The 19994-nt window shown below is 45.4% G+C and overlaps 1 protein-coding gene across 1 annotated transcript in view; it reads left to right on the top strand.

Moving 5' to 3' along the window:
• Positions 1-19994, top strand: part of CTPS2 (CTP synthase 2) — a 113907-nt gene that overhangs the window by 3589 nt on the left and 90324 nt on the right. The window contains exons 3-8 of the mRNA XM_032756631.2: positions 2110-2226; positions 2373-2456; positions 3974-4054; positions 6014-6165; positions 12362-12494; positions 17121-17209. Coding sequence (XP_032612522.1) covers positions 2110-2226; positions 2373-2456; positions 3974-4054; positions 6014-6165; positions 12362-12494; positions 17121-17209 — 656 coding nt within the window. The remainder of the gene's footprint in view (positions 1-2109; positions 2227-2372; positions 2457-3973; positions 4055-6013; positions 6166-12361; positions 12495-17120; positions 17210-19994) is intronic.

Genomic DNA, 19994 nt, shown 5'->3' with positions numbered 1-19994 from the left:
TAAATAAATAAATAAATAAATAAATAAATAAATAAATAAATAAATAAAAATAGAAAAAGAAAAAAGACTCCTTTCATTAAAGACAAAGGCTAAAACAACTTTGCACATCTCATAAATTTGCTGCTGCTTCCATTTCAGCATAAAGTATTGTTATGGGTGATATTTTCCCTTTTATTTGGGGCAACAGTTAACTTAAAACTATTCCAATAGTAATATTGAAGGTTTCTAAACACGGTAATGATGGTGACCTAGAGGTATGGTAATGGGAACTTCTGAATTAGCAGAGAGACTGTAGTACCACTGCTGACCACGTGAGGGCAGGAGCGGATAATGTTTAAAGTTGGCCTCCTTTTCGCATTCACTATTATTGACCCCCCAGAGAATCCCCATCAAAACACAGGATGGAAGCATACGGTTTAGTTTAAGTGCAGACCTCTGTTTTTCCTTAGAAAAAATAAATGATTTTCAAAAATTAGATTTTGGTGCCTTGTATATAGTGGGTACTTACACTCACTTCACCCCTGCCAAGTTCCTGATTGCATGTGATGTTTTCATTTCGTTGAGTTGTTGTTGTTGTTGTTGTTGTTTTTTAAAGAGACAGTGTCTTACTCTGTTCCCTAGGCTGGAGTGCAGAGACAGTGTCTTACTCTGTTCCCTAGGCTGGAGTGCAGTGGTACGATCATGACTCACTGCAGCCTGGACTTCTCCAGGCTCAAGCGATCCTCCCACCTCAGCCTCCTGAGTGGCTGGGACCATAGGCGCCGTGCCACCATACCCAGCTAATTTTTTATGTTTTTGTGGCGGCAAGGTCTCACTTTGTTGCCCATGCTGGTCTCAAACTCCTGCGCTCAAGTGATACACCTGCCTCCCAAAGTGTTGGGATTACAGGCGTGAGCCACTGCACCCAGCCCTGGCTTTGGTTCTGCTGTAGTTTTGGTAACAGGTACTAGAACACTGTTCCTTAGGGCTTATATTGAATTTCAGGACCTTTCTGTCCTGGCCCGACTACTAAACTAAACCTCCAGTGCTGCATGCAGGGTACTGGGCTCATGCCCTCATGGGGCTTACAGTCTAGTGGGGTAGAGAGTCAGGAAACAAAGACGGAAATGAAATAGAGGCAACTTGTGCTGAGTTCCTAGGATGGGTACAGTGCTGTGACAAGGGCTAGTGGGATGTAGGCTGCTTTAGGTGGGGGGTCAGAGTCCACCCTCCAGGGAGGATGCATCTCTCTTGGACTGGAGGATAAAGAGAGGTTGCTGTAGATGAAGAAGGAGGGTAGGAGGGCTTAAGGAGCAGGAAGGAAGAGCATGGAGTACCCAAGAGGCCAGCAGGGAGGGGACCAGATGGCATTGGAGACTCAGTGCAAAGGCCAGGTCCTGAGAGCCTTTTGTTGGCTGCATTAAGGAGATTTGACGCTAGTTTTTTTTTTTTTGAGATGGAGTCTCACTCTGTCACCCAGGCTGGAGTGCAATGGCGTGATCTCGACTCACTGCAACCTCTGCCTCCTGGGTTCAAGCGATTCTCCTGCCTCAGCCTCCCGAGTAGCTGGGACTACAGGTGTGCATCACCATGTCCAGCTAATTTTTGTATTTTTAGTAGAGACAGGGTTTCACCGTGTTGGCCAGCATGGTCTCGATCTCCTGACCTGTGATCTGCCCGCCTCAGCCTCCCAAAGTGCTGGGATTACAAGCGTGAGCCACTGCGCCCGGCCTCATTGTTAGTTTTAATGAAGCAGTGGGCTACTGAAGAGTATGCACGTGGAGAAATCTTTTATGAAGTTTTATTTTTTATTTTTATATTTTTTCAGTGAAAGGGTCTCGCTCTGTCATCTAGGCTGGAATGCAGTGGCATGATCATGACTCACTGCAGCCTTGACCTCCTGGGCTCAAGTGATCCTCCTGCCTTGGCCTCCCAAAGCGCTGGGCTCATAAGTGTGAGCCGCCACACCCAGCCACAATTTAGTGATTTTGAACATATTTATAAACCTCTGTGTAACCATCAAACTTTAGTTCTCATGCTCGGTTTATTAAGAACTCTTTTTATTAGCTTGTGTACTGTGGGAGATGTGTGGTCATTTGTGTCTTTTTTTTGTTTGTTTTCCATTCCCAGCTGGGAGGCACCATTGGAGACATCGAAGGAATGCCGTTTGTGGAAGCGTTTAGACAATTCCAGTTTAAGGCGAAAAGAGAGAATTTCTGTAATATCCACGTTAGCCTTGTCCCACAGGTGGGCTTTCCAGATAAGTATATGGACAGCAACTTTGATAAGTTTTCCTATGATATTCTATGTGTCCTGCATTTGAAAGTGGGGCACCATTAATCATCCATAGGAGCTAGTGTCCAGTGTGCTGACGGGACCCCATTTTTTTTCAGCTCAGTGCTACCGGAGAACAAAAAACCAAACCCACCCAAAACAGTGTCCGCGCGCTGAGGGGGTTAGGCCTGTCTCCAGATCTGGTGAGTTGAGGACAGTGGGTAAGTCTATCCTGAAGGTCTCTGGGAGCAGGCCCTTCACTTCTTTTTTTTTTTTTTATTTGAGATGGAGTCTTGCTCTGTCACCCAGGCTGGAGTGCAGTGGTGCAGTCTTGGCTCATTGCAACCTCCGCCTCCCAGGTTCAAGCGATTCTCCTGTCTCAGCCTCCAGAGTATCTGGACTACAGGCACATGCCACCACACCTGGATAATTTTGGTATTTTTAGTAGAGACAGAGTTTTGTCATGTTGGCTAGGCTGGTCTTGAATTCCTGACCTCAGGTGATCCGCCCGCCTCGACCTCCCAAAGTGCTTGGGATTATAGCTAAGAGCCACCATGCCTGGCTGCCCTTCACTTCTTTATCTTTATCATCATCTAAGTCCTTTCTCATTCTCAAACGGCTCCTATGACAATGAGGTTTTTCTATCTGGGAGCCGGAAAAGGCTTATTCCCTTAGCCTCAAGTGTTGCTTCAATCTGTTCTTCCCTGGGCTCTCATTTGATGGGCCACATTGATAGTTGGGCAAGTGTGATGTCCTGTCATTTATATGATTCCTGGATTCTTTAGAATGAAGGTGAATCCTTGGGATTTTCCTGTGACCCTGCTATCAGTGATAACCCTGTGATGGGTTATCACTGCTCTTTTTTTCTTTTTGAGACAGGGTCTGGCTCTGTTGCCCAGGCTGGAGTGCAGTGGTGTAATCTTGGCTCACTGCAACCTCTGCCTCCTGGGCCGAAGTGATTCTCCCACCTCAGCCTCTTGAGTAGCTGATACTAGAGGTGCACGCTACCACAGCGCACTAATTTTTATGTGTGGTGTGTGTGTGTGTGCGTGTGTGTGTTTGTAGAGACAGGGTTTTGCTATGTTACCCAGGCTGGTCTCGAACTCCTGGGTTCAACCAATGCTCCTGCCTTGGCCTCCCGAAGTGCTGGGATTGCACCACGCCCAGCCCACTGCTCTTATTTTTAGTCTAAACGGTGATGTGTCCTTATAGCAGGTGATCCAGTCATCACCAGTAGTCTCTGTCAAAGGTTGACGAATAACAGCCCACAACTTGCGTGCCTGTTTTTGTAAATAAAGTTTTATTGGCATGCAGTCACACCCATTCATTTACATACTGTCTGTAGCTGCTTTCACACTGCACCTTGATTGAGGATCAGGACAGTGACTGTGTGACCTGCAAACCTAAAATATTTCCCATCTGGCCCTTTTGAGAAAAAGTTTGTTAACCCCGATCTAGCTCTTTTCTTGTAGTTAATGAAGCAACACTTGTGAGCCTGGACTCTGTTCACCAGAGACGTCTCGATGTTTTGAGTTCTTACTGATACACTTATGCTGAATTTGATTATACTTGTATTAGTGCTCAGACCAATTTCTAATAGTCCAGTGGAATGTCCAAAGTGAACAAGTACATACTTGGCCAAGTTTCTTGTAAAAAGAAATGAATGTGGCATCCTGCTGAAAGTGAATCCTGTTTGCTGAAGCATAACTGGCTTTGACAGATTGTCTGCCGAAGTTCAACGCCCATTGAGATGGCCGTGAAGGAGAAGATTTCTATGTTTTGTCACGTGAACCCTGAACAGGTTGGTGCTGCTCTTTAGATTTTATTGTCTGGCAGGCACTTCTGCTGATGCCAGTGTTTTGTGCCTCTTCAATGATCATATTACTTTTCACGGCATTTATGCAAGCACTGGGGAACCCTGATCCAACCATGATTCCCTGGAGTGAGATAGGATGCATGTTTCTTTGCATGATCACTCAACTTATGTCACAAAACCAGGGTGGGCTTTATTTCTTTTCTTGAGACAGAGTGTTACTCTGTCACCCAGGCTGGAGTGCAGTGGCACAATCTCAGCTCACCGCAACCTCTGCCTCCTGGGTTCAGGCAATTCTCTTATTTTAGCCTCCTGAGCAGCTGAGATTACAGGTGCCTGCCACCACGCCTGGCTAATTTTTTTGTATTTTTAGTAGAGACGGGGTTTCGCCATGTTGGCCAGGCTGGTCTCGAACTCCTGACCTCAGATGATCCACCCACCTCGGCCTCCCATAGTGCTGGGATTACAGGCGTGAGCCACCATGCCCAGTACCAGGGTGGGCATTTAATTCACAGTCAAACCTTTAGAGAGAGAACCACATGAAGCCTACTTATCATCTCTTTACCTTGTGTTTCCTTCTGGAACGCTTACTGCTTTCCCTCATTTCTCCTCTCTACCTGTGGCAGCTTAAGTCACCCCAAACACATGAGCACGTTGACATTTGCACTAGCTCTTCTGACTCCATCAGTGGGCTCAGTTGACTTCATTAGTACAGAAACTGTACTGTGATTTGGGCTTAGGTTCTCTGCTCTGTAGGGCTTTCCACCTTGGTATTCTGATAATTCGCTTTTCTTTTTTCTTTCCTTATCTTATCTCTGTCTCTTGATTCCAATAAGGCTTGGGTATAAGGGATTGGAGTTGCCTATAGTTTAAAGAGAGTGATATAAATGGCGCTTAGGAAAAGGGTGAGGTTTGGCAGAAATCTTTTCTTCAGATTATAACTCTGGGTTCTCTGAAGTCTAAAAACGATCAAATTGAATTTTGGCATCTTGGAAAATAGTCTGATGGAGAGCCCCCTGCCTGATGCCTCAGAGTCATTGCTGAAGTCTGAACTACTTTGAAAAATGTGATGGCAGATTGAAGGGACACTTCTGCATCTGTATGTTGGTATGTTGTCATGTCATTTTGTTTGCGTCCAATCTTTTTTTTTTTTTTTTTTTGAGGCAGAGTTTTGCTATTGTCACCCAGGCTGGAATGCAGTGGTGCACTCTCGGCTCAGTGCAACCTCTGCCTCCTGGGTTCAAGCGGTTCTCCTGCCTCAGCCTCCTGAGTAGCTGGGATTATAGGTGTGTGTCACCATGCCTGGCTAATTTTTGTATTTTTAGTAGAGATGGGGTTTCACCATGTTGGCCAGGCTGGTCTTGAACTCCTAACCTCAGATGATCCGCCTGCCTTGGCCTCCAAAAGTGCTGGAATTACAGGCGTGAGCCACCACACCTGACCTGTCCAATCGTTTTGTGTATACTTCTTCTTTTTTTTTTTTTTTTTTTTTTGAGATATAGAGTCTTGCTCTGTCGCCCAGGCTGGTATGCAGTGGTGGGATCTCGACTCACTGCAACTTCCGCCTCCCGGGTTCCAGCGATTCTCCTGCGTCAGCCTCTTGAGTTGCTGGGATTATAGGCGCATGTCACCACGCCCAGCTAATTTTTGTATTTTTAATACAGGTGGGGTTTCACCATGTTGGTCAGGCTGGTCTCGAACTCCTGACTTCAGGTGATCTTCCCGCCTTGGCCTCCCATAGTGCTGGGATTAGTTTTCTAATTAAATGAAGCTAACCCTGTGCAAATTCTGATGCTAGCTTTGGTTGCTAGGTTTTTGTGTGTGCGTGCGTGTGTGTGTTATATCAGTGTAAATAAACTGCCAGTCTCTGCTGAATTTTGTCTCATTCTTGTGGTGGCATATTTGAGTAGATCCATCTAAGTATGGTGATTTCTCATCATCACTTAGGTCATATGTATCCATGATGTTTCTTCCACATACCGAGTTCCTGTGCTTTTGGAGGAACAAGGCATTGTGAAATATTTTAAGGAGAGATTGCACCTGCCCATTGGTGATTCTGCAAGTAATTTGCTTTTTAAGTGGAGAAATATGGCTGACAGGTAAGCGAAAGGAATTACTTGTATAATCTTTAATAATTTTTGAGTTTGGGGGTAGAACTAAGACCTACTTGAAAGGGTAAGCGTGTGTATTTGGCATTTTGCATGTGCACATTTTGGTCTGGATATGTTTAAAGATGGAGCATACTGTTACGGTGCTTTACTGTATTATTTGAAGATTTCTGGAGCCTTTGATTTTGTTATACATAAACCAAAGTGAATTAAAGGAATTTGAATTCTGGAAGGAATGTTTTTTTTAACTTTGGAAGGATTTTGATTTATTTACTAGTTCATTTTTTAGTTTCTGAGTATTTTAATGTTTTTTTTTTCTTTTTTTGAGAGACTCGCTCTGTCGCCCAGGCTGGAGTACAGTGGCATGATCTCGGCTTGCTGCAACCTCCGCGTCCTGGGCTCAAGTCATCCTCCCACTTCAGCCTCCTGAGTAGCTGAGACTAGAGGCACACACCACCACACCTGGCTAATATTTTTTTTTTTGTAGAGAGGGATTTTTCTATGTTACCCACGCTGGTCTTGAATTCCTGGGCTCAAGTGATCTGCCCACCTTGGCCTCCCAAAGTGCTGGGATTATAGGTATGAGCCACCATGCCTGGCCTTAAACAGTTTTAAATGTTGCAGGTTTTTTGTTTTGTTTGACTTGTTTTTAAGATTTGGTTAACTTTTCCTAAAGAAAATCATTTTGGATGGGAACTTTTGGGCATGCTATTTTTGTTTCATCCTGCATTCATTAACTATTCAGCATAATTATTAAAACTCCTGATGGATTCTAACTTTCAGACAACCATATTAATTTAAGCAAAGTTTCTCTAATTTGAAGTTATATGAAAATTAAGCTGTGTGCAGTGGCACTTACCTGTAGTCTCAGCTACTCGGGAGGCTGAGGTGAGAGGATCACTTGAGCCCAGGAGTTGGAGGCCAGCCTGAGCAACATAGCAAGACGCCGTATCTTTAAAAAAAAAAAGGGAAATTAAGTCCCTGTCACTTGTTTTCTTTCTTTCTTTTTTTTTTTTTGAGACAGAGCGTCACTTTGTTGCCCAGGCTGGAGTGCAATGGTGCGATCTCGGCTCACTACAACCTCCGCCTCCCAGGTTCACGCCATTCTCCTGCCTCAGCCTCCTGAGTAGCTGGGATTACAGGCGCCCGCCACCACGCCCAGCTAATTTTTTGTATTTTTAGTAGAGATGGGGTTTCACCATGTTTGCCAGGCTGGTCTCGAACTTCTAACCTCAGGTGATTCGCCTGCCTCGGCCTTCCAAAGTGCTGGGATTACAGGTGTGAGCCACCGCGCCCGGCCCTGTTTTCTTTTACTAAATGTAGTTGAGATGGGACTTCTTGGGCAGCTTAGGTGAGAGCCAGTAGGTGCAGCTGTTACATGTGTAGGTTCTGGATTCAGATCCTGGCTTCTCCTCTTACCAGCTGTGTGAGTTTGGGTGATTACTTAACCTGTCTAGGCTTGTTTTCCCTTCTGTATATAATAAGGGGATACCAGTACCTACCTAGTGGCAATTATGAGAGGAAACCTTGAAGACTTAACATTGAGTCACGTACTATAATAAGTATCGGTTGCTGATGTTGGTAACCATAATTAAAATGATGGTGACAAAATTACTGACCCTTGGTAAATGACCAATCAGATTGAGTCTCTCTTGCTCTTTCATTTACAATTTTAAAAAATGCTTTAGATTTTCTGGGGCAAGTGGAATCGGGAAGAAAGAGCAGTTTCTGAGCTTAGATTCTCTAAAACCCTCGCTCTCTAGAGTGCTTAAAGTGCCAGTCATTTCGTAGGAATTTTCTAAGTAGCTTGGGGCTGATACACTTTAAGCACTAGAAGTTTTAATATTTTAACTCTTTTTATTGGAAATAGCTCTAAATTATACTCTATGCGTTTATGCTTTTTTCTTTTTCTTTTTCTTTTCTTTTCTTTTTTTTTTTGACACAGGGTGTTGCTCTGTTGCCCAGGCTGGAGTGCAGTGGTGCAATCTCAGCTCACTGCAGCCTCGACCTCCTGGGCCCAAGTGATCCTCCCACCTCAGCGTCCCCAGTAGCTGGGACCACAGGTGCGCTCCACCACGCCCAACTAATTTTTGTATTTTTAGTAGAGACGGGGTTTTGCCATCTTGCTCAAGTGATCTTCCTGCCTCGGCCTCCCAAAGTGTTGGGATTACAGGAATGAGCCATGTGCCTGGCGCTTCTGTGCTTTTTAAAGCCACATGTTTGGTCTTTGTATTAGCTTCCTGGGGGCTGCCATAACAATGACCACTAACTGAGCAGCTTAAAAAAACACAACAGGAATTTATTCTCTCACAGTCCTGGAGGTCAGAAGTGCAAAATCAATGCATCCACAGGGTTGGTTCCTTCTAGAGGCTCTGCAGGAGATTCTCTGCCACACCCCTTCTCCTGGCTTCTGGCGGCTGCCAGCAATCAGTGGTGTTCCTTGGCTTGTGGCCACATCACTCCAATCTTGTCCTCCATCTTTTATTTCCTTTTTTTTTTTTTTTTTTTTTTTTTTTTTTTCTGAAATGGAGTCTCACTCTGTCACCCAGGCTGGAGTGCAGTGGTGCAACTAGGGCTTAATGTAACCTTGAACTTCTGGGCTCAAGTGATCCTCCTGCCTCAGCCTCCCAGGTAGCTGGGACTACAGGTGCATGCCACCATGCTTGGCTAATTTTTGTGTTTTTTATAGAGACAGGGTTTCACCATGTTGCCCAGCCTGGTCTCAAACTCCTGAGCTCAAGCAATTCACCTGCTTTAGCCTCCTAACGTGTTGGGATTAAAGGCGTGAGCCACCATGCCCAGCCTTTGGCCTCCAGGCCTCCATCTTCACATCCCCTTCCCACTTGTGTCTTCTTCCCTTCTCTTCTTTTGTAAGGATGCTTGTCATTGGATATAAGGCAGGCCCTAATCCAGGATGATCTCATCTGGAGAGCCTTACTTATGTCTGCAAAGACCCTTTCACCAAACAAGGTCACATTCACAGGTCTTGGGGACAAATTTCTTTGGGGAGCCACCATCCAACTCACTACAGCCTTTTTTATTTTTAATTTTTATGGGTACATAGTAGGTGTATGTATTTGTGGGGTACATGAGATATTTGGTACAGGCATATAATGCATTATAATCACATCAGGGTAAATGGAATATCCATCACCTCAAGCCTTTATCCTTTCTTTGCGATACAAACAATCCAAGTATACCCTTTTATTTATTTAAGAATGCACAATAAATTGTTGACAATTTTCAAGCAAGGAGATATTGTGCATGGGTGCCTCTGTAGCATGGGCCTCCCTCTGCATCACATTGGTGGTGACATTGTTAATTGATGCGGAGTGTCCATTCTTTAGCTTTGGTCCTCGCAGTATAGCCTGTAGAGAGGTGCAAGGAGCCAAATGGAGGCCAAAGGAACAGCCTCTATTATGGAGGCCCAGTGCTGCTCAGAGGCCGGGGTCCCTGATTAAACAGGGACAGCTTGCCTGGGACCCGAAGTCAAGGTGGGCACAATTCTCCACCTCCTCCTCTTCATTGTCTTTTTTTTTTTTTTTTTTTTTGAGACAGAGTCTTGCTGTGTCGCCCAGGCTGGAGTGCAGTGGCGGATCTCGGCTCACTGCAAGCTCTGCCTCCCGGGTTCATGCCGTTCTCCTGCCTCAGCCTCCCGAGTAGCTGGGACTACAGGTGCCTGCCACCACGCCTGGCTAATTTTTTTTTTTTTTTTTTTTTTTTTTTTTTTTTTTTTTAGTAGAGATGGGGTTTCACTGTGTTAGCCAGAATGATCTTGATCTCCTGACCTCGTGATTTGCCCACCTCGGCCTCCCAAATTGCTGGGATTACAGGCATGAGCCGCCACACCCAGCCCTCTTCATCTCTCTTGAGACCCGACTCTTGGGGGTGGCCCTGCAAAGAGGACTCCCCTCCCCTTCCCACAGCAGCTTGAAGTAGTATCAGATGCTTGCCTCACATTCGGTGATGGCTGATGGCTGAGTGGGGCACATGAGGGAGACCTTGGTTGCTCTCGGAAGTACAGGTCCAAGGGGGAATGAGAGCTTCCTGGTAGGTGTGACCCAATGGACTCACCCGGTACCACCTGCTGCCCAGTGACTCCTCCCCTGGGAAGACCAGCTGTGAGTGAGCCGAAGGAGGAACCTGTGATACTGACCCCAGTGCTGCTTCCTTCCGGGGGGCAGAGCTGATGTTGTCTCTTCCGTCTATGGAGGAGGGAGAAGGGGGTGAAGCCAAATCTGCTGTGCTCAAATGCGGCTGTGCCTGCCTGCCTCTGACATCATCTCTGCTACTTGGTGTGCTGTCATCCTGCTTTCTGTTACCTGTATCCTTTTTTTTTTTTGGAGACGAAGTCTGGCTCTGTTGCCCAGGCTGTTGTGCAGTGGCGTGATCTCGGCTCACTGCAACCCCTGCCTCCTGGATTCAAGTGATTCTCCTTCCTCAGTCTCCTGAGTAGCTGGAACTACAGGCGTGCACCACCATGCCAGGCTAATTTTTGTATTTTTAGTAGAGACAGGGTTTCACCATGTTGGCCAGGCTGGTCTGGAACTCCTGATCTCAAGTGATCCACCTGCCTTGGCCTCCCAAAGTGTTGGGATTACAGGCGTGAGCCACCACGCCCGGCCTGTTACTTGCATACTTTATGGAGAGGTGGTGTGAGATACAGACAGCTATGGAACCTCCAGAGCAACATAAAATAAAGTAGTGAGTTCAAGGGTTAGCAGTCTTGTCTCAGCTATTTTAGTCACCTTTCTAGAAAGTTACCTTCCCTGTCAGTTTTGACTTCTTAGCTTCTTGTGCATTATTCCCGCACATAGCCTGTTTGTGATCAAGTTTCTCTTGCACTCTTTACAGATATGTGTTCTTTTTGTTTTTGTTTTGTTTTTGTTTTTGTTTTTGTTTTTTGGAGACAGAGTCTCGCTCTGTGGCCTAGGCTGGAGGGCAGTGGTGTGATCTCGGCTCACTGCAACCTCCGCCTCCCGGGTTCAAGTGATTCTCCTGCCTCAGCCTCCTGAGTAGCTGGGATTACAGATGCGTACCACCACGCCCAGCTAATTTTTGTATTTTTAGTAGAGACCAGGTTTCACCATGTTGGCCAGGCTGGTCTCGAACTCCTGACCTCAGGTGATCCACCTGGCTCGGCCTCTCAGAGTGCTGGGATTACAGGTGTGGGCCACCGTGCCCGGCCACTCTTTGCAGATGTTGATATTGAAGAGGGATATTAGTCATCATGGTAACATTTTTCTAAGGTGTTTGGGAAAGGGTTCGCTTCAAAGCCCTAAAACATCTTCAGCCCAAGATGACATTTCCACGTACCTAATACCAAACCAGATATTTTTCATGTTCTTTGAACAGATTTCCTGACAAAAGGAACACTAAAAATTGTGTCTCTAATGGTAAAATGTGATTGAGTGTCTTCTGTAGAATGGAATTTTTCTCATAAAAATGATCTAAATGGCTAGTAATATTTTAAATCGTTCTCTTAGCACCATTCTTCAGGCATGCCATGAATAACCAGACTTTTGTGGGTCAGCTGAGAATGTAACCATTTTAAATGTAGACACTTCGAATGCGTTTTCTTACACAATGTCACCTTACAAAGTTAATATTGGAATGTTTCCTATTGACACGCAGAATGCATTTTCTTATACAATGTCACCTTATTAATCAATGGAAGAATAGCTCGTGTTTATGAGATTGGGATAGCTTTTCAATTTTTACTTTTAATGCTTTTAACTTTTTCTCTGATATACTTGAATTTTTTATCTGTACCTGCTTATGTAAAACAATGTTGGGATTTCTGTTTTTGTTTTATGAGACAGTGTCTCACTGTGTCGCCCAGGCTGGAGTGCAGTGGTGTGATCATAGCTCACTGCAGCCTTGATCTCCTGGGCTCAAGTGATCCTCCAACCTTAGCCTCCTGAGTACCTGGGACTATAGGCATGCCCCACCACGCCTGGCTAATTTTTGTATTTTTTTGTAGAGACGGGGTCTAACTATGTTGTCCAGCCTGGTCTCAAACTCCTGGGCTTAAGTGATTCTCTCGCCTCAGCCTCCTGAGTAGCTAGGACTACAGCTGCTCCTAAGGTTTTAAAAAGTGCCTTGGAATAAGAGCAGCAGCTGCCATTGTTCTCTTCGTGATGTTCTGTTACGTGCATATAACCTTTGAGTTTGTTTTCTTTCCCAGGTATGAAAGGTTACAGAAAATATGCTCCATAGCCCTGGTTGGCAAATACACCAAGCTCAGAGACTGCTATGCCTCTGTGTTCAAAGCCCTGGAACACTCAGCCCTGGCCATCAACCACAAGTTGAATCTGATGGTGAGTCCTGGCCTGGTCTTTTGGCTATCTCAGTAATTCATGCCAATAGCACATGTTCCAGAGGGGCAAGTTTTGTTAAAGGGTCCCTGAGATCACCTCCAGGACTTACGATTCACCACAAGAACTCACAGGACTCATCATATAGTTATACTCATAGCTAAGATTTATTATAGCCAGACAATGCAAAGCAAAATCAGCCAGGGAAAAGTCGTGCAGGGTGAAGTCTGGGGGTAACCAGGCGCAAGCTTCTAAGCGCCCTCCCCTGGTAGAGTCCGGTGAGTTGTGATAATACATGCAAACTGCCATCTACTAAGGAAGCTCATTGAGACTTGAAGCCCAAGGTTTTTACTGGGGGCTGGTCACGTGAGCACCCTCTGCTTAGCACTTCCCAAAATGCCAGCCTCCCAGAAGGAAAGCATGCAGCAGAAGCCATGTTGTCTGTACAGACACTTTCAGCACAGTGAGCTTCTCCTCCTATCACTTCTTGGAATGATGGGAACCCTCCCAAAATCAGAGTTTCCAGAAGCCAGTCAAGTCTCAATCTTGTAGCAGGCCTTTTCGAGGGCAGCAGCCAGGCTTGCTGTGTAAACGGTTTTCTTTTTCCCTTTTTTGAGACAGAGTCTCCCTCTGCCGCCCAGGCTGGAGTGCAGTGGCCTGATCTCGGCCCACTGCAACCTCTGTCTTCATCGTTCCAGCAATTCTTGTGCCTCAGCCTCCCGAGTATCTGAGATTACAGGCTCCTCCCACCATGCCCAGCTAATTTTTGTATTTTTAATAGAGACGGGGTTTCACCACGTTGGCCAGGCTTGTCTCGAACTCCTGATGTCAGGTGATCTGCGCGTCTGGGCCTCTCAAAGTGCTGGGATTACTGGCATGAGCCACTGCGCCTGGCCTGTGTAAGCTGTTTTCTACATGTAGGTTTAAGGCACATTTCTGAAATTAGGCTTTGCACATTCAGATGAATGAGCATGCCTGTCATGCTCGTTTAAGTACATCGTAATTGCCTAACAAGAAAATAATAGGACATTTTTTCCCTTTAGCATTGGAATGGAATCTAGATTTTTAAAATACTATATTCCCTTCTCTAACTTGGAGAAATGATAGCTAGCAAACAGTGATTATTTGTTTTGGAAATCCAGTATTGTGGAATAACAGAGCTATAGTTATCTTATATAGCTTGAGTATATTCTTCCATATAAGAACAGAAGTAGTACCCGTTTAGAGTAAAACATTTAAAGAAAGCATAAGCTAGGCGAAGTAGTTCACGCCTGTAATCCCAGCCCTTTGGGAGGCTGAGCCAGGTGGGTTGCTCGAGCTCAGGTGTTGAAGACCAGCCTGGGCAACAATGGGAGACCTCATCTCTATAAAAAACTTAAAAAGTTAGCTGGGTGTGGTGGCATGCACCTGTAATCTCAGCTAATTGGGAGGCTGAGGCAGGAAGATCACTTGAGCCCAGGAGTTTGATACTGCGGTGAGCTATAATTGCGCCACTGCACTTCAGCCTGGATGACAGATTGAGACCCTGTCTCCAAAAAACAAAACAGAACAAAATAAAGCATAAATCTAAAATGCAGAAAGCAGATTCCTCCTCGCTGAAATCCCACTTGTTACCAGTTGGATATGTGTATTTATATATCTATCTCACATTTATGTTTAATAATATTCAATATGAGTATATCATTGTTTAAGCAAGTCTTATCATCTTGACTTAAATGGCAAAAACTCTGTATAATGAGTAAAAAGATCCATTTATATGTTAAAGAAATTTAATGGCTTCCACTTTGACACCAGCTTAGGAGAACTAGCTGCTGTTTCTCTCTCCTCTTTTTAGCCTCCTTCTTTCCTAATCACTTTTTAAATATTTTATTTTATTATTTTTAATTAATTAATTAATTAATTATTTTTTAGACGGAGTTTTGCTCTCATTGCCCAGGCTGGAGTACAGTGGTGCCATCTTGGCTCACCGCAACCTCTGCCTCCTGGGTTCAAGTGATTCTCCTGCCTCAGCCACCCGAATAGCTGGGATTACAGGCGTGTGCCACCATGCCCAGCTAATTTTTGTATTTTTAGTAGAGACGGGGTTTCTTCATGTTGGCCAGGCTGGTCTCGAACTCCCGACCTCAGGTGATCCACCTACCTTGGCCTCCCAAAGTGTTGGGATTACAGGCGTGAGCCATCGTGCCTGGCCTATTTTTTAATTTTTATAGAGACGGGGTCTTGCTATGTTGCCCAGGCTGGTCTCGAACTCCTCAAACAGTTCCTCCTGCCTTGGCCTCCTAAAGTGTTAGGATTACAGGCGTGAGCCATCATGCCCAGCCCCTAATCACTTTTTATTTTTGGCTTTCTAAGGAATAGTTTACTTCCCGTTCCTCCCACTCCTCCAAGCCGCCTGCCCCATTATATAAAAAAAGAAAATGGCAATGGAAAAATTGCCATGACATATACATTTTATAAAGCCTTTAAAAATTTGTATCTTAAAGTTTATTTGGATAGTCTTTTTTTTCTCTTTTTTTTTTTTCTTTTTTTTTTGAGACAGGGTCTCGCCCTGTCTCCCAGGGTGGAGTGCAGTGGTGCGATCTTGGCTCGCTGCAATCTCTGCCTCCTGGTTTCAAGCAATTCTTGTGCCTTAGCCTCCCGAGTAGCTGGGATTACAGGTGCCCGCTACCACACCTAATTTTTGTATTTTCAGTAGAGACAGGGTTTTGCCATGTTGGCCAGGCTGGTCTTAAATTCCTGGCCTTAAGTGATGCACCTGCCTCAGCCTCCCAAAGTGCTGGGATTATAGACGTGAGCCACTGCGCTTGGCCAGGAGAGTCATTTTTACAGAAGAAATACTAAACTAATATAGATACAGAGGGACTGTTATATACATAAGAATTGGTGCACATGATGCTTCATCTGATAGGATTCATTGACATTAGCTTCTTCTAAGTACTATTTGAATCATGGCCTTGTCATCTTCCTTCTAAGGTTGGGCTGCATTTGTCTATCTCTCCTGGTTTGCTGCAGCTGCAGCGGCTTCTGGGCTGGTTTCTAGCTGCCAGTCTTCCCTGCCTTTGCCACACTCTGTACCAGAGTGATCTTTGTAAAATCTTTCTCGATTCTCTCTGTTCCTGTCATCCCTTTACTTAAGATCTTTCAGTGGTGTCTCAGTCTGTTCAGTCTGCTGTAACAAAGTACCATAGACCAGGTGGCTTACAAATAACTGCCATTTCTCTCTCACGGTTCTGGAGGCTGGAAGTCCAAGATTAGGGTGCCAGCATGTGGCCGGGTTCTGGTGAGGCCCCTCTTCTGGGTGCAGAGGACCAACCTCTGGTTATATCCCCATGTGGCGGAAGGGGTGAGGGAGGTCTATGAGGCCTCTTTTATAGGGGCACTAATCCTATTCCTATGTGCTCTGCCCTCTTGACCTAATCATCTCTCAAAGACCCCACCCACCTCTTAATACCATTCCTTTGGGAGTTAGGATTTCAACATAGGAATTTTGGGGGAACACAGACATTCAAACCATTGCAAGTGGCTTCAAGTGTCAAGTCTGTGTCATGGCTTCTCAGCCTCATCCCTTGCCTTCCTCCAACCAATCAGGTCTGTCCTCTCGCTGGGTAGGGCCTTTTTTGAGGGGCCCAGAGTGGCTACCACTTTCTCTCTTTTTCCTCTGAGGTTTCATATAAGTGGTTCCTTTGCTGGAGATTTCTTTTTTTTTTCTTTTTTTATTTTTTGAGACGGAGTCTCACTCTGTTGCCCAGGCTTGAGTGCAGTGGCACAATCTAAGCTCACTGCAACCTCTGCCTCCTGGGTTCATGTGATTCTTCTGCCTCAGCCTCCCGGGTAGCTGAGATTACAGGCACCCACCACCACGCCTGGCTAATCTGTATATTTTTAGTAGAGACGGGGTTTTGCCACGTTGGTAAGGCTGGTCTTGAATTCCTAACCTCAGATGATCTGCCCACCTCGGCCTCCCAAAGTGCTGGGATTACAGGCGTGAGCCAACGCGCCCAGCCTACTGGAGATTTCATACCCTTCTCCCCTCCTCTCTTTGTCTCCTGCTGCCTCCCATCACACACGTGCTTATCTTGCTTCTGCTCTCCTCTCGGCTGGCTTCTTGAACATTACCTCCTCAGAGCTCTTCCTTGACGTCGATCCTTCCTGTCTTTCCTCCAGTGATCAGTTCTAGTGACCTCCTAGTTGCTTTTTTTTTTTTTTTTCTTGAGACAGTGTCTCACTCTGTCACTCAGGCTGGAATGCAGTGTCACGATCAGGGATCATTGCAGCCCAGACCTCCCAGGCTCAAAGGATCCTCCCACCTCAGCTTCCCGAGTAGCTGGGGCTACAGGCACGTGCCACCCCATGCAGTTGACCCCAAGTTACTTCTGCATCGTTCTCCTCTTTGTCTTTCATAGCCGTTATCACAGTATAGTGTGGATGCCCCTTTATCTGGTTTTGTAATCTTTCTGAAAGATTGTAGGAGCCACAAAACAGAGACTATGTTTTTCTATCCCTAGTGCCCAGTACAGTGTTTGCATAATAAGTAATTATGGAATAATGTGTCATAGTATTAGATGGCTGTAGTATTTTTGAGTGTTTATTTTTCTTAAATACTCCTTTGATCTGTTGGATGTTTTTTAGTACATAGACTCCATTGATCTGGAGAAGATCACCGAAACCGAGGACCCTGTGAAATTTCATGAAGCTTGGCAGAAGCTATGCAAAGCTGAGTGAGTACCAGGGCCCATGCACACCAGTTAGGATAGGACCATTGTACTTTTTCTGTAATGATTAGTTTACCCTAATTTCTAATTTTCATACATTTTGAAAGGTAGTTTGGAGTACTTGTGGTCTTTGCAGGTGGTTGTGCCATGATCATACTGCATTGATTTGAAATGTGCCATGTCGGCCGGGCGCGGTGGCTCACGCCTGTAATCCCAGCACTTTGGGAGGCTGAGGCAGGTGGATCACGAGGTCAGGAGATCGAGAAAATCCTGGCTAACACGGTGAAACCCCATCTCTACTAAAAATACAAAAAATTAGCCGGGCGTGGTGGTGAGCGCCTGTAGTCCCAGCTACTCGGGAGGCTGAGGCAGGAGAATGGTGTGAACCAGGGGCAGAGCTTGCAGTGAGCGGAGATTGCGCCACTGCACTCCGGCCTGGGCGAAAGAGCAAGACTCCATCTCAAAAAAAAAAAAAAAAAGTGCCATGTTAATGCTGGTGGCATGTGCATAGAAATGGTTTTATTTGGGGAGGATGGGGATACTGTGGGGAAGTGTGTTGATTCTCCTGAAAGATGCAGAGATGAATCTTACATATACCAAGTTAAAATACAAGAATGACAGCTTTTTTTTTCTCTCTCTTTTTAAAAAGTGAAAGCAAGTTGATTAGGAAAGTAAAGGAATTAAAGAATGGCTACTCCACAAGCAGAGCAGCCCTGAGGGCTGCTGATTGCCCCTTTTATGGTTATTTCTTGGTTATATGCTAAAGAAGGGATGAATTATACATGCCTCCCCCTTTTAGACCATATAGGGTAACTTCCTGATGTTGCCGTGGCATTTGTAAACTGTCATGGCACTGGTGGGAGTGTAGCAGTGAGGATGACCAGAGGTCACTCTCATTGCCGTCTTCGTTTTGGTGGCTTTTAGCTGGCTTCTTTACGGCAACCAGTTTTATCAGCAAAGTCTTTATGACCTGTGTCTTTTGCTGACCTCCTATCTCATCCTGTGACTTAGAATGCCTGTCTATCTGGGAATGCAGCCCAGTAGGTCTCAGCCTTATTCTACCCAGCCCCTATTCAAGATGGAGTTGCTCTGGTTCAACATTTCCCCTCTCCCTTTCATAAGAGAACTCTTAAGACTAACGGTTGCAGAGGGACAAAGCTCCATCTTCTGTAACTTCTTCGTGTTGAATAGGGGCAATGACATTCGTCCCTAACTATTAGAGTCTCTTGTATTTGGGGTAGAGCAGAGGTCAGTCAGAAAGCGTCAGATGGTAAGGGCCATTCACAACTCTGAGTTCTAACAAAAGGTGATATCTGGAAGATTAATAAATGTTTAATTTAAGAAAACATTGAGTAAGCTTATTCTGCATTCCTACACAAAGAGTACAATAGCAATATATTCCACAACAGTAAAGCAAAAAATTATCCCAAGTTGGCCGGGCTCAGTGGCTCAAGCCTGTAATCCCAGCACTTTGGGAGGCCGAGGCGGGCGGATCACAAGGTCAGGAGATCGAGACCATCCTGGCTAACACGGTGAAACCCCGTCTCTACTAAAAAAAATACAAAAAATTAGCCGGGCGTGTTGGCGGGCGCCTGTAGTCCCAGCTACTCGGGAGGCTGAGGCAGGAGAATGGCGTGAACCCGGGAGGCGGAGCTTGCAGTGAGCCGAGATCATGCCACTGCACTCCAGCCTGGGGGACAGAGAAAGACTCCGTCTCAAAAAAAAAATAAATTATCCCAAGTAAACTAAATTAGAAGGCTTTCCATGAACTGGGCAACTGTTGGAACCAAGCTGATATGCGGTTGCTACCTGATTTCAACACATGCCCAGAATTAGAATACTGACCCCAATTTTTACATTACCCATCCCTCTTTTTTTTTTTTTCTTCCGAGACAGAGTCTTGCTCTGTCTCCCAGGCTGGAGTGCAGTGGCACAATCTCGGCTCACTGCAACCTCCACCTCCCAGGTTCAAGCAGTTCTTGTGCCTCAGCCTCCCAAGTAGCTGGGATTACAGGCATATACTACCATGCCTGGCTAATTTTTGTATTCTTAGTAAAGACGGGTTTCACCATGTTGGCCAGACTGGTCTTGAACTCTTGACCTCATTATCCACCCGCCTCCGCCTCCCAAAGTGCTGGGATTACAGGCGTGAGCCACCACGCCCAGCCCTGCTCTTGTTTTTTTCTGAGCTGCAGTCACAGATCACTGATTGTTTCACAGGAATAAGCAGGGTCAGTCTAAATTGCAGAAAAAAACTTCAAAAACAACCAATGAGACTAGAATCTATAATAATAACAGGTAGACTATAGTTCTTGAAACAATTTTTTCTCTCTCCAGTTTCCCATTTTTACTAAAGACAAATCATGGTAAGAACAATTTGCTTTATTATACTTGGCCTGATTATTTGTATAAAGTGCAGCAAGAATAATTATTTTTCAATAGGCTTTTAAAGCCGGGCGCTGTGGCTCACGCCTGTAATCCCAGCACTTTGGGAGGCCGAGACGGGCGGATCACGAGGTCAGGAGATCGAGACCATCCTGGCTAACACGGTGAAACCCCGTCTCTACTAAAAATACAAAAAATTAGCCGGGCGCGGCGGCAGGCGCCTGTAGTCCCAGCTACTCGGGAGGCTGAGGCGGGAGAATGGCGTGAACCCGGGAGGCGGAGCTTGCAGTGAGCCGAGATCGCGTCACTGCACTCCAGCCTGGGGGAAAGAGCGAGACTCCATCTCAAAAAAAAAAAAAAAAAAAAAAAAAAAAAAAAAAAGGCTTTTAAAATTGGCTTTGACGGG

Source organism: Hylobates moloch, unplaced genomic scaffold, assembly GCF_009828535.3.
Source record: "Hylobates moloch isolate HMO894 unplaced genomic scaffold, HMol_V3 SCAFFOLD_7, whole genome shotgun sequence".
NCBI lineage: Eukaryota > Metazoa > Chordata > Mammalia > Primates > Hylobatidae > Hylobates > Hylobates moloch.
The sequence above is the reverse complement of the archived record's forward strand: the minus strand, read 5'-3'. Positions and strand labels throughout refer to the sequence as shown.